The 16,274-nt window shown below is 30.6% G+C and overlaps 1 protein-coding gene across 1 annotated transcript in view; it reads left to right on the forward strand.

Annotated features, from left to right (window-relative positions):
- Positions 1-16,061, forward strand: part of MS3_00007648 (uncharacterized protein) — a 62,501-nt gene extending 46,440 nt beyond the window's left edge. Inside the window, exons 8-10 of the mRNA XM_035729807.2 lie at positions 5,366-5,963; positions 6,406-6,942; positions 14,535-16,061. Coding sequence (XP_035585292.1) covers positions 5,366-5,963; positions 6,406-6,882 — 1,075 coding nt within the window. The 3' untranslated portion in view covers positions 6,883-6,942; positions 14,535-16,061. The remainder of the gene's footprint in view (positions 1-5,365; positions 5,964-6,405; positions 6,943-14,534) is intronic.
- Positions 16,062-16,274: the final 213 nt, after the last annotated feature.

The raw sequence follows: 16,274 nt of genomic DNA on the forward strand, positions 1-16,274 counted from the left end.
GAAGTTTTTAGTTGATATTATGAACCTACTTCGGTTGGACAACCATTAATAACGAATATGTACATGAAAGCTGTTTCTTCCTAGTATTGAGTTTCTCAACAGTGAGCAACTTCTACTTGGGTAGGGATCGAACTGATAATATTCAATCCTCACGGTAAGAAGACGTCTCTCAAACCTCAGAATTGGCACCCAGTAATTCACACTTTCAACTTCAGATATTCGTATTTTAAAATTGTGCCCTTTTCTACAGATTAGTTAGTGAGTACCGACGACATTTACTATGAATCAAAACTCGATTATTAGACTTTGAAAATTAGCGTAGAATCAAATAAATTGGCGGTTTACATACACTCATTTGATAAAGGCAAAACTACTCAACTCCATTAAAAAGCCTTTTCTAGTCCATCAATTTGAAATTAAGTTTTTTTATCTATTCATCACCTTTCTTTTGCAAATCAATGGATAGACACTGATGGCATATTTACTTACTGTCTATCTATCTATTCGATTATAAAATGATACACATAAAGGCAACCCCAAGTTATTCCTGTGTTCAATAATTGATTGCTCAATTTTTTTAGGGGGGGAAAGAAATACGAACTTGATCATTCAATTGATTTTGTAAAATTCCGGAGTGGCTGACTTGGTTTAATTAGTAAATTAACGACAGAGCCGACTAGTAGACTGAACAGTGGAACCATAAACTTACTGATTGTGTTAATAAATATAAGGAGATTATAGACATTATTTATATACGGAATGGCATGATGACAACCTAATTGTCAGAAACAAAATGTGTAACCACTCGTAAAGTTATACAGTACAGTATATTCTCCCTTTGACTGATTGATGGAAATCAACAGGTAGCATAACTTCGTAAAATTAAAATGAATCGTTTTACATTCTTTCAATCATTTCAGCAATTGGTCTATCATTACTAATGTTACTATCAATGTAACTATTCTGGTCAACGCTCTCAACTACTTTATTTTCTGTAGTTAAATTAGGTAGTTATGCAGAGGAACTAGAATGTAATATTTTGCATTTAGGATGTAAAACGTCCGTTACAAACATTCACGAATTATCTACACACTACATATTATTACCAATGGTATCCAGGTTGACAAATCTATCGTTGAGTAATAAATTCAATTATATTGATGTTTGGGTGATTTATATCAATGAATCACTTAATAAGTATCAATGAAATCTTATCTTCTACTTACCAATAAGTACAAAAATATATTAATTATTTGTTTGTGTCATTCAATATCATTTAGTTATCTTGATTGTACCATTACATAATGCCTGAATCTAGACTGTTTGTCAACTATGACATGGATAGTGGAATGTTGGTCTCCTTAAAGGTGATGCTTTTAACAACAAAAAGGCTTTCGGAATGCTATTAGCAAACATGAAAACTCAACTATAATAAGTCCTGTCTATTCTCTTAGATCGTACGTTAGAAAAAGTCGTTTAATTATGTATTTAGACGTAATTAGGGTGTGTAAACATTAATATGGGTGTAGATACATGGATCTGAGAAAATCTCATACAGCATGAAACTCTTTTTCTCAATCTCACCGCTAGTCATAATATAACAATATTATTAATAAGAGAGCTTCAACAGAGTATTTCTTATAAAAGAAATCACTTTAAAATGGTTTATTAAATATTCTACAACTTGTAAGTCATGAACTGATATTGTAATAAATGTAGATCTATCCCGTATAAATTTCATGCTGATTGATATAAATCAGAATATCAACTTTTCACATCATTTACTCTTTTTAAATACCCATTCGAAATTCGTAATGTTTCATGTAACTAAAGAAATACAGAATTTTAATCACAAATACACTAAACACAGACATATCATCAAACAAACGATCAATGGTGAATAAATCTAATTATGTAATAATTCTTTTCAGTTTTCTAAACTAATAATTGTCACGGAAATTGATTGATCTATAGGTGTACTGATTATACTCTTTACAGTTATTGATTCAATTATTTCATAGTGTGACATTGTTTTAACCAGATCAAATATCTCAAATAAATTAGGTTTAGAATTGTTTGTTACTTACGATTGTTCAATCGTTTTTTTGTTAATAACTTTCTGTGAACGAATATATTCTGAATAAACAATCTGTTTTCTCACTATTTAAAACACAGATTTACGCATCATTATGAAGCTTTTAAAATATAAACCAAATGATTGGAGAACTTTTCAATAACTATTATTTGAAAATTAACTCGGCAGATTTAATTAAAACAATTATCCTTATTTAATTACAGATTATATATATATATATATATATATATATATATATATATATATATATATATTCACCTCGTTCTTTATCTAAAATATTGTTGTTTCAATCTATGCAATATCAAAGATTGTTCAACATAATCCAGAAATCATTACTCCTAGCGAATTGATGTACTATTAATTTATAACTGTAGGGAATTTTATTAATTTCAATAGTTTGCAGATTTGAGTACGGATTTTAGCTAAATTAATGAAAACTAAAGGTTACTAATTTGTTTCTCCTTAGTATTATTAACATTTAATCCTGTACATGATGGAGTTTTAAACTAATACCAACTGATTAGGGATTACTCTAATTTTAGTTCATTTGTAATGTCATGTAGTTCACAAATCAGCGTAATTGATGATCCGAAATTATCACTGTCGATTTCTTGTAATCAATAAAAATCCTGGCTTCGTAATGAAACTATAAAATAACCACTATGATACAAGTTATCATCAAACATTGAATTTTACCACACATGCATGATTTACAGTTGTTTAGTTGATTTAATAGTCAAGGCTTAAACAGTTTAGGTAGTTGGTGTTGAGCATATTAGTTCTGAAAATTGGACTAAATAAAAGTTTATTGTCCCATGGATTTTATTAGTTTTCCAGTTTATTTAAGTGTCTAGTGAAAAGTGTTAAAATTTAGTTTTTTCTTCATATATATATATATATATATATATATATATATATATATATATATATATATATATATATATATTAATTTCTCTGTTTCCAAATTATTTATGATACAAATGGTGTTTATTGGAGTTGGACTTACATAAACGAATAATTTCATAATATATTCTTCGTGTAGTCAGTTGTAAATACTTTCGAACCTGGCACGTATGTGTATCGGTTCAAGTGGTCAAAACATATCAGTTGAGTGAAATGAAGCCATTAAGACGAATTCCTGAGTAGAAATAGTAACAGTAACAAAGATAGTAGAAGGTAGTACATATATACAATATGATACGTTAGTTTTCACCAAATGAAGTCACTTGAAGAGGTGTTGAAAACTAGAAATCGATGAACTCCGTGACGATATAGTGGGCCGAACTCAGGATTGTTAAGCTTAGATACGACCACAATACCACTGAATCGTTGAGTTGAAATCAAAAAGTTTACAATTTTAACTTCACTTAGTGTAGAATTTAGTGAGATCCTTACTCATTATTTGTTAATTGATAAGTATGTACACTACAGTCACGGCAGAAAAGTTAATAAGTGATTATTCTTGTTGATTCTTTTTGAAAATCAATCATGGCGTCACCTGAGCACTGTATGGAATTAATGTGCTTGTAAAATATTTCTAAAGTGTAGAACAATTAACCTCTTTGGTAAATTTCAGATAATATGAATAATAAGACAAAATTTATTAGAGCCTTGTGTGGTATTTTAGTGCAATACACTATATGTAGTTTGACCCCTTTATTTCTCATATGTAAATATCTTAATATGTCAATATGTGATCAGATTGTGCGATAAATTTGATCTTCTCAATGTTACCTGGATTTCTTAAGTTACCGAATCATTAGCGACTTCACTTGAATGAAAATCGATAGCGATAATTCAGAAGCATTCAATAATTATCCTTACAGTACGAAAATAATAAAAATTTTAAATGTTTATTCTTTGTTATCTTCCATTACATCCTACCTTTTGTTAACTTGAATGTTTGTTTCTCATTTTAGTTGATATCTCCTAATTTGGAACTGTAACTATTTGAGTAGATGTATTATATGGAAAGTTTCATTAATTTGTGTTTATCTAGTTAATAGCCATAACAAAGAATGCAACATGGTCACAAATTCAAATGTATGGATATGTTCATAGATAATTACATGACTTTTTCCTAATGATCAGACATTTAGTCAACTAGACGCTGTCCAATTTGTACTAAAATATTAAGTTAAGTAGTGCTTTACTATAAATGGAATAAGGTTATTAATGCCAACAGTTGAAATCAGTTTCCCTTTTTGAAATGTCTGACTATCTTACTACAACAAAATGAAGCCGATAGTTTCAATTTGATATTCAAATGAAATCTGTCAACTCTTAGATGTCGAAATTTATATGCAAGAACTAACAAATATGCATAGGATCTTTAAACATTTTCAATAAAACCAGCTAGAAATTTAAAACATTGTTTTTCACTTCAAACTTGGGGCTTTTAAATTGTATTATTCTCTGTTTATCATGTTATATGTTAAGGTATATCATTTCAATGAATTTAAAACATGACTTCATCAAGAATTCAGTTTCATAGACGTTCTTGTAATCTTGCAATTATATACAAACTTTCAGAAATGATTATGAAATTATAACATACCTGAATCGAATTTTAAACTATTCCATTAATTTCTTTTTATATTTCAACTATTGATTTTATTATAGAATCGCTTTAACTGAATAGATTAGTTCTTAATAACTTGTCCACCAAATTCTGTTACACCCAAAATTTACTAATAATGTGCTTTACTCTTTAGTCAGAAAATGCTGAATTCACTAATTAGCTACACATTTTTCCCTTACGCTTTCAAATAACTAATTAATATTTTGATAAGTAACTGCATATTATGTATAACGATTTCAGTTGTATAATTAACTAACACTGAGACCTTAAATGTCCATTCTACCTCATCTGAAGTCATTTCCGTAAGATTCACTTTATTCTTTGACAATAAAGTTGATCAACAAATCAATCGTCCTCTTAAAACCGAGACAATCTCACTGCTCCACTAAGTCATTATGGGATGGAGCAACTGTTCAATACTCCCTAGTTTTCAATATTTGTTGAACTAAAGTCAGTCTGTGATGTAAAACTATAAAATTAACAATCTCCATAATTCTCTGTACTAAGAATCAATAAAGTTTACTTGTATTATCATTGTTGATTAGCTGAACCAAGTTCACCGTTAATGTATGTCCAACTTTGGGTCTTTTCTAGTTAGTATATTTATCATATATTTATACGCTAATATTTTCTTTCTTTATGAAAAAAATTACATTCTGTTTATTTTTAAAATAAATATTTTATTTCAGTAATTATACAACTACGACAAAATCTTCATCATCACCGGTGCCATCCTCTTTGTTAGATATGGAAGAGTCTCAGTCATATAATACAGCTGTTTCAACGACATCTAAGAGTTTTAGTGATATAGGAACACAGACAATCAATCATGATACATTTGATGGTTATAATAAAAATGGCAGTAATAGTAATAATATTGGTTTAGACACTAGTCCAAACAACCAATCATTACTAAACGGGAATTATACACAAGATATTTACCGTGGCAGTGATCAATCATCAGAAATGAACTCCTATTATGGTTCTCCATCGCATTATCAACTTTCATCGGATTCATCTCATAACTTAAAATCTAATTGTCACCAACATCAAGAATTATCATTTAATGCAAAAAAATCATTTTTGAATGGGAATAAATTTCAACTAGCACCAAAACAATTAAATGGAAGTCAGAATTCATTGTTACATTTGACAAAATCATGTCGAAGTCCGACATTATCATCTTTTTCTTCTTGGTCATCAACTCATTCTTTATGTTCAGTAAATTTAATTGGACAACGTGAATCTGCAGAGAATAACGGTAGTGATACTATGCCTGTTAAAAAGGTAGACTACAATTGAATGAGTTATTGTTATTATTATTTTATCTATTTATTGAGTAATTTATTATTGAAAAGATTGAGAATAGCCGTAATTTGTGAAGTTTTAAAAAAAGCCTTTTAGTGAAACGACTCAAATTAACAATGTATGAACCATTGGTTAATTAATCTACTTACTCTTGCATAAAGTTCAAACTGTAGATTAAATTTCAACTATAAAAGTAGATTTCATAGCCACATTCATAAAATTGTATTTAATAAATGATATTATGTTAAAATTAAGATTAGAGTCATTCTGTACTCGCCTGTTTTGAATACTTTATCAAATAACTTCAAACCATGAATAAAACCATGTACATATTAATCAATTCCTACTGAACTTCGTATTTTTTATATGCTCCGATCTTACATTAACACAACTATCTATCCTTTTTTTAATCATAATATAGGTTTTACAATCTTCTCATAGTACGCATAATATTCGAAGTACACCACAAAAAACTTTAGTCGATGTAGAATTGAATAATCATAAATCTAATCATCAGATTCAGTCAAATGGAATAAAAGTGCCAACTAGTCAAACCAATTATTATTTACCGATTCATCAACTGCAAAAAAATACTAACAGTACTAAAAACAATTCAAGTTTACATTATTTATCTTGTGAACAAGAACAATCCCCTGACTTTGTTAATAAAACATCCAAAACTTGTTATTATAGTCCTGTTTCACAAAATCGATCAGGGCAATCAATTCGGAAAGTTATTGATTATCGTAATCCACTTTATCCAGGATTTAAAAGACAGAATAAAGGACTACATGTAACTTCATCAACGGTAAATCTCTGTCAAACTCCTACAGATTCTCCAAACCACAAACGATCTGGTAATCATCCAGCTAGAATTATTGAGCGAGCAAAGTTGTAGACCACATTGGATGATTGTTGTTTCGTTGCTTAAGAATGAGGATTTCAAAGATAGTTTTTTGTAAGTTTGGTTTTTATTTTCTTTAATGATAATTTATTTGGATTTCATGAATAGTCACCATCGTGTCACAGTTTAAAATAAGTTTATTCTGATCAATATATGATCAGAGTTGTAGTCATATTACATCCTAATCTATATTATATGTGAAATATTATATGTGAAATATTGGTGGATAATAATTCAGGGTAGAAAGTGTGAACTGCTAGAATGTTCCAAACTAGGATACAAATTGTATTTCAGTGATCCTCTAGATGATGTCAACCAGTAAAAAAAAGTGCTTTTGAAAATTCAAAATCTACACAAAATAATATTCGTCTCTTCGATAGGGATTGAGTTTGTAATGGATTTCCTAAAGCTGAAATATGAAATCATGGCCTGCAAAAGCAATCTATCTGGTTGGAATTACTTAAATTTTAGAATATAATGTAATCCCATTATACTAATCTGAAGAAGTACGATCTGACTGGTCTGTGATATGGTCATTAACTACACTAACTGCTAGAAATGCAAACTAATGGTTTAGACGATTGGGCGCTCACCGTTGGGCCTGCAGCTACTGGGTTCGATTCCTAATGGGATTGTGGATGTAAACTGATATGGAGCCCCATACTAGGATTCTTAACTGTCCAATAGCTACGGGTTTTCAATGGTTGTTGAACTAAAGCCACACCTTGGTATAAACTAAAGTTTTTTCCCACTTAAAGTTTGACCAATGAGATAATAGATGACCAAATTAACTTCGGATAATGAACCATTTAATCAGGCACTTTTGTGTGAACGACTGTTCAGCCTTAAGATAACTTGTATCACGAACCGATACCAAGTAAAGAATTTCGAAGTCATAGCATTTATCAACTGTTTCGCATTATCCTGAAACTCCCAAATATCTCTCAGTTACAACTATTCGTTGTATCCTTCATTCCATTGTGAAATGGGTTGAAGCACTAATTTATCTCATTTCCATTTAAAGCAATTATCAGAGAATGAAGAAAGTGAAACTCAGATAATCCATTAATTTTAGTATAATTCGTCTATCAAATATTTCAAATACATATCAGACGTCAGGATCAACATTCACATACATTAAAGGTTGGATACTCTATACGAAATAGCCACCATCTTTTGAAATTTTATACACATCTTCGTGTATCGATTGTATTCAATGGATATGATTTGCTGAATTTCATGAATCCATTTGGTTCACTTATACCCATCTATCATTTTTGCTAGAAGGTTCGCACAAAATATTAAACAATCAAAGTGAATCTGCAAGAAGCTCTGAAATGTGTTTATGTGCTTATTAGCACTCATTTACTAAAGTGTGTTTGTAAACTGAAAAAATTTAAATTGCATCACTCAGTACCAGAGTTGTCAGTCCTACCACTACTTACATATATTAAAAAATGTGAAAAGTTCATTTCGCCAAGACTTTATCCTCATTCACTCAAATATCCCTCCTTATTCTAGATTTGACACCAGAAATAATAATTCTTCATCCGTGCACACTAAACAAATAAGAAAAGATATAGGTGCACAACGAAGAACTATTTTGATTAATATAAGTTGATCACAGTTTAAAAGCAAAACTCAGTAAATATTGAATAACAAATTATTTCACTAAATAAGCTTCAGTGCTAATCAACATCCTTCTAAAATATACCTGTTACCAGTTTGAATAATCGATTTCCTAAGATTTGGATTTTCGAATAATTTAAGACTAATTTATGACCAATAGAGGGATGATTTTCGATTATGTTAAAAGCAATATCTCCAAAACTATTTAAAATAGTTACTGTATTTAAAGCACTTTACAATAAACTTTCTCTATATACCTCTTTATCACAACTAGCTTACCATGTCAAAAACTACTCAACGTTGCCCATAACGACGTAAATCTAAGTAACGTGATACCGAAACCAAGCCTGATATTATCGATATTTTGTTCAAAATTTCGCTTTAAATAATTCATATTTGATAACGAAGCCAAGAGCTCATATAGCTTGCATAAAGCGGCTTGAATTTCATCATCAGTCTAGCAAACGAAATAAATAAATCAGCATTACTATACATCAAATTTTCTGCTAGACGGACAGTATGAAGCTTTGAACTTACATTTCGTGCTTATGATGTCTCAAAAGCAGTATCTACTGACAGCTATCAGAAAATTCTGTTCTTGCAAACATCCTAAAGTGTCTGACTCGAAACTTCGTTTTGAGACATCCCCCACTAACTGCGTAGGCCAACTGACGAGTCTCACTAAGAACTAAATATCATTCAGAGGTTTCATGGGATTACTCTCTAATTAGTGACCTCAGTCAACTACATGTTACGACACCAAGTTCTATCGAATAATAATACTGGTTATACTGGATGCAATGAAGAAGCCCCTGTACAAAATATGTAGTGTTGAAATAGAATTCTCTATTGTAACCATGTAAATTATAAATATCCAAGTAATATATATAAGAGATTCTATTTGTAATTAGATACCATTCACACTCATTGGTAAATGTTTACAATCGATATTGCCTCCGTATTATCTCTTTCTATTCTTTATTAGGTTTGATGTATGAATTCTATAGTAATCCCTTTTAGTATATCCAAAGGAAAAGGAAGATGAAAATAGGCTAACCACTGAAATGAGACCGATTGCGTTTCTCAGAAACTAAGTTCGCCAGATATTGTACATATTTTGTGAGTGCACAAGTACACAACATTAGAAGAGATAGTTTGTTTCTGACAACAAATACATTTTTAAAAAGTGAGGCCTCAAAATTTACATCAGGTCCCCACAAATTTATGCAACTAATCTACTTCCACAACAGATCGATCACAGCCCAATTATTATCACCTGCCTCCAACTAATATGTGTTCGAATCATCCAGACATTTTCATAAGTCAAACGCTTTTTTGGCATATAACACTATCTTAAATTGATAGTTTAAAAGACTGAAATATACTCATTCACTACCTAATCATATGATTATCAATGCCAAAATACCGAACCATTTTATTGAAACATTTACCTAGTGTATAAAATATTAATTAAATTCTGTGTTAAATTATAAATTATTTACTAGTTAGCTTTTTTGATTTTTAACTCTATTTAAAATGATGAATGCATTTACAATACGGTCGTTATGGTAACACTCTTGTTGTGCCACACACACACACACACACACACATATGTGCGATGTACATTACTAATTTTTGTAGACCCGAATAGGGAAATATCTGTTAGCAAAAAGTAGGTCATAAGACTTTACTTTAGAACGCTTTTTTATGTCATTTTATCTGTTCAGTCTACAGCCATTTATTTCTTTGGAAAAAAAATGCTTAAAATGAGATTGAATATAAAACTAATTTCATGATGAATGTATTAAAGCATGCGATTTTCCAAATATTTCCAGTTACATGTAATTGCATTTAGAGATACAAATAAAACATTCTATTTAACCGTTTATTTTTTCGCTTTAAAGGTAAGATGTTTTAACGTATTTATACATTGATTAGGTATGTGAATTATCAATAATGTTTAATATACACAGCCTGAAACCATTGATTAGAATATTATTCCTTAACACCGTTCATCAAAGGGATGTATCTATTATCTTTGTGATAAGGTTTTAAACCATACAAAAATATATAGTGTTGAATAAGGTGGTCACTATTATTAGTTATAAAGGAAAACACTACAACTAAGAGTTGATTGTCAAATCAATTCATTTTTGTAAGCTATCAAACTGAACAAATTCTAAAAACCACCATCCCAATAATCAAGTTTTCATTTGAGCCCATTTCATAGCATTTTCTAACATCCAATCAAACAATACACTAAATACAAATTATATTGAATAATTATTTAACGTGTAAACGTTAGTACTCAATCAACAATAGAGTTTACTTTTATCTGTTATTACTGTTTCGCACAAGTTTTCCATTTATTTACTACATAATGATGATAATGTAACTCGTTTGCCAGGTACAGATTAATGTTCCTCGTCTTTGAGAAAAACTTTATGTGTGCCGGTTAGTGATATTTCCCGGCAAACCAATGTATTAGAAGGACGCGTGCCCGAGACCTAGTGATTGAAAGTTGTAATCTCTAAATGATATATCCCGACGAGAATAATGAATGATAACTGTTGGGGTCCATTTGTGGATTAATACTATACATATATTTTTATTTTATAGTTATTAAGTAGCTAAACTATGCATATTGATGTTCCTCTTATTATAAGCTTTATTTTGACCCATAGACTATTATTATACGATTTACCGTTCTTCAGTTATGCCCATTCTATTAATTACAGTCTCCCACATTCACAGCTACTTTTGGTTAGATCTTGTACAAATTTTGTTTCCTATTTTGTTGTGCGATATGGTCTGTTTGGTTTGTCTATAAACCCAGTATGTTTGAAACAAATTATTCATATCGCGGAGGCTGAGATTGGTGTTCTGGACTCAACAGGCAGGGCTAGACAGAAGAAGCGATAGGGAATCCAGACTTCCCGTACTGGTTTACGCGTCATTGGTTCGTTCGATAAATCACTATTCTCTAACTGGCGGTATCATTACGTTATATATATAGGGCATAAGGCCACAAGTTATGACACTAACCATTAAATCCCCTTCTACACCGTTTCTCTTCTCTCTAATATATAGCTGGAAGTTAATATAAAATGATCTTTCTTAACATGATGGAATTCATCGATGTTTTGCAACACCCAGTTTGTTAACTATGAGCAAAATCAATTCTAAATGGACTTTCTCTGCATGTATTGAGGACAAGTGATCATTGGTTGAAATTTACTTAGTTGTTTTTTAATACATAAAATTTAAGTATATAATTGAATGAGTCTAAATTAATTCATACAGTAACGTGCATTAATTATTTTCCTTATTTTTGGTAATATTATTCTATGTAACGACAACAGAGTTGAAATATCATATCCATATATTAACGTCTAAGAGTTATTTATATCATCATAAAGGATTACAAAAAGGATGGGTTAAATGTTAGAGATATTGATCCATACTTCTAATGCTTAACCACCATGCTATAGAATGAAAGAAGACAGAAACTTGCATAATAGATCCAGATAGGGACATATGAACGATAACTCTCGCTTGGTTGTAAATTGACCACTTACACATGAATCTCCCAACTATCGTATGGCCTTGCAGCAATGTATGATCCACTAAGACTTTTCAAATATATTACTTTCTGCTCTTGGAAAGTTCTCTTTGTATTCACGAGTATCATCCGAATTTAAATTCTCGAATAAAAGAATGATTGAAGACACGAACAACTTAAGATCACTAATATATTTATAATGCTTATAGGGGAAGGAAAACAAGTACTAGATTAGAACCAATGTGGAAAAACCATCTCTAACTGCAGCAGTAGTGAAGGGCATCCAGAATGCAAGGGGGGGGGGTAAAACTACCCTGAAGGTATAGAACACTAAAATCTTTCAGCACTCAGTTCAATACCACATAATAAATTATTTTCTATTTTATCAAAACAAAAATCAATTAACGTGATTTAAAGTACATCTGACATGCCATCAGCCTTTATATTTCTACACTGTATACATCAAAATACTCATTTTTAGAAGATTAAATGATATTCGTTAAGTAGTATTGGACTAGTGGATCATTTATAAATTTAGTACGGATTATTTTTACTCTGACTATTGATTAGTGACAAAAATTGTTAGAACAGTACTTGGTAAAATGATGGTTTAAATTGTAAAAATAAGTCATGTAGGATGTTTCAAATCCCCAGTGGGGTTCAATCTGTATCTAGCGGGGACGATTATCCACTTCAGACAATAGGTGGGGGTTTTGCAAGATCATGGATCGATTGAAGTCAGACATTCACGTTGCTGGATGTCGACCCAGTGGTCTAGAGGTTAGATGTCCCCATGTGAGACCGGAAGTCCTGTGTTGGAGTTCCACGTTTGGGATTGTGGATGCGCACCACTGTAGAGTCCCATACTAGGACAAAAGTCTTCCAGTGCTTTCAAGATTTCAATAATGGTCCAACTTAGATGGACTCATGGATTCAACTATTTAAAATACAGTTGTCTTGGAGACTAGAACCTAGGTAAAACTAAGACTTGAAAAGTACTTATACTTGTTTAAAAATTCTTAATAATCACACTTAAACAAGTCAATCAAAAGATAATTAACTATAATAATCCAAGATTAGATATTGACACTTATTAATTTACGATCTTTAATTATACTTCGGCATAACGTCCAATGCCTCTTCACTATAGAAACTTCATTAAACAGAATTGGGGGGTGGGTGAACTGGTGGTTTTATTTTAGTTTATTTTGTCCCACGACAATCGAACACATGATTAAGTTCATACATCTGCAATTGCCAATATTAATGATGACATAATCAAGAAAGAAACCCTTTGAGTGAATTTTAACTTTATTGATTATTATCTAATACTATATATAAATGAATGTTCAAACATGAAACTAAAACCCTAATTAAATATTATCATCAGTTTTATTCTATGCATTATAAATTGTTAATATAATATAGATTTTATTTTTTTGCATATAATTAACCTTCTTAGACATAGTTTTCAAAGCTCACCACTTTTTGCAACTTGGTCTGATACACAATTATTGTTGTTTATGCACATCTTTAATTTAGTTCATTACTATCCATGTATATTACAAAGACTAATTCTTTTACGTTTGTATTTGCATATTAGTGTAGAACTTTTATTACTGTTTTTGATAATATTTTGGTATTTCTTCACTCATGAAATATTCATGTGTATACTCATTAGACCATTGGATTTGAATCGAGACCAATGAGCCAAGCTACCCTATCAAAACTGTTTTTAACCAGCAACTATCACTGAATGTCATGATCTCTGGGTTGGGATTATTGAACTAAAAGAATTAGTCACAGATATAATGAATAGAAAAGTGAATTTCTAACATTTCATTACTTCATAGAAGCTTCAGACTCACTACTGGATCCAAGGTGTTTCGCTGACTGACTCATATCCACTATTAAGATGTTTAACTACATTTAATTCGTATATTGTCATAAATGTAGTCAGAGAATCATGTAGGTAACGGTATCTGTAACTGGAAAGGAAAGTTAACAATATAAATGTTCTAGCTGATATTAAGTTCCATAGTTTCAAAGATCATTATTTAGTGTGAATGTAAAGATATTTCTGTTCAATAGCTAGAGAGTTTACAATAAAAACGAAGTTAAATAAACTATGGAACTTTCACAACTATCCAGCTGTATAATTTGTGGCTAATATAATATTTTAAGACCTTCATTATGTATAATATACATAACCTGTAAGTACTATCCAGGTACCGACGAAAACAGACTCGTTAAGTTAGGTAAGTGGAGCAAATCTCATTCTTATAAAAGAGTAAATTCGACCACGACTTAATAGTCGATTGTTGAACTGTATTATTATTATTGTTATTATTATCACTGTGTTCGAACAAAATGAAACTTCAATGTATGAAACATTCAAAAGAAGCGTTGTATGTTGAAAACTAATCACCATGATTTATAATTTACTTGATCCTAGATTTAAACCACGTGAATTGGAATAACCTCCGTTAGACCTATATTTCACTGAATGTATACAATCGATCAATTAATCATTTGCTGTATTTTACCTTGTGTACTACCTGTGATTATGACAACGACAAATAATGAAAAATGAAATCAAAAAAGAGAGAGTTGAAGTGATAACGTAACATTTTCTCATGTACTATCTTTTCACATAATGATTATAATTCCTTTCATGATTAATAATTGATTCAAATTTATTAGTTTATCAATTACAGTGTTTATTATCATTATACAATCTGACAGATTTTGTAGTTCCATTTCAATCTTAAATGAATTTAACTTTATCATAACATTCTTTTCATGAAATTAGCAAGATTTATGTAAACTTTTCTAGCTACTTTAATCGTTTTCTATTTATATATATTCAACCATCTATTACTGCAGAAATGAAGCTGTTTTAATGATTGACTCTGAACGAAAACACTCGAGTGTTATTTCTTTTCAAAAAAAAAAATTATTTTATTGAACTCATTTATTTGCTTAGTAGAATGTATATTTGTGTGTATATACGCACTCATTTTCTGTCTAAACACCTTGATTATATGTGTACAAAATTTTCTTGATTTGGATTGACTTAATTTCTTCTTTTGTAACTACTGTAGTGAACGAGAACACAAGTGGGGACAATCGAATGTATTTGAATACAAAATTACAGAATCTCTTAGTAAAATCTGAGAACCATGAAGTAAATACTTCATTTGCAAAATATCTGTTGATCGTTTGAGAATTCATTGTTCCTTTGTTTCCATACCAATCATTCTCTGTTCTCGTTTTCTTTTCTTCGATTTTCCTAACCTTGTTCCTCAAGGTATTTCACTTTCGAATGGTGATACATACTACTTATATCAGTCGATATCAATAGCGTACAACACTGATAATGTCTTGTCGCTAACTCGAGAAGGACAAGTAATAAATAAATTCGCTTTGTATCGACAGGATTTTTGAAAACTACTAAGAGATTGTAGTTTGTATTTGCCACAGATTGATTTTGGGCGAAGGTATCATTGAAGACCAAAAAGCACTAGACAACCGTTTCGTTTTAACATGAGACTCCCTTAAATTAATCCAGTCTCTACAAAAGCCCTTCAATTAAACTATTAAAAGATTGGTTTACTAATCCGTAGAGAAAACTATATAAATGGTTGGAGATACAAGTTGATATAACACAATTTGATAAACATAGTGCAGGTTCTTATAATGATAGCGTGGATTAAAGGGACAGTAATAAATCGATTGCACTAAGCACCACGTAAATCACTGAGATGCACAAATGTCAGATGACAACGTGTAGACGATGATTGGGAAGAGCTATTACTGTTGGTTGGTCTATGTTGATCAAGTTTCAGTCGGTCCGTAGTGTTAACTGGTTAGACATCATGACAATTCTTTATTTGGTGTTATACATGTTCAAAGTAATTTGAGTAAAACGTTGGATTTAGGTTTCATTCTATGTGGGATTTATTACTAAAGCGTTTCTACAAACTTAATAGGATTTATACTCCCTCTACCCTCCATTTTAAACTTTTCTTCTGAAATAGCATTTCTGTTCATAAAATTAGACGATCCTTATTGGAATCTCAAGTAGAACATCGGTTTCTTCAAGACTGAGTGAAAAGCTCGTCGAAGAACATCAACCAGAACTAAATCTCTCTAGGGCTTGCTGGGGAATTCCTTCAGATCGCCTAATCAATGT

This window comes from Schistosoma haematobium, chromosome 4 (assembly GCF_000699445.3).
Source record: "Schistosoma haematobium chromosome 4, whole genome shotgun sequence".
Classification (NCBI taxonomy): Eukaryota; Metazoa; Platyhelminthes; class Trematoda; order Strigeidida; family Schistosomatidae; genus Schistosoma; species Schistosoma haematobium.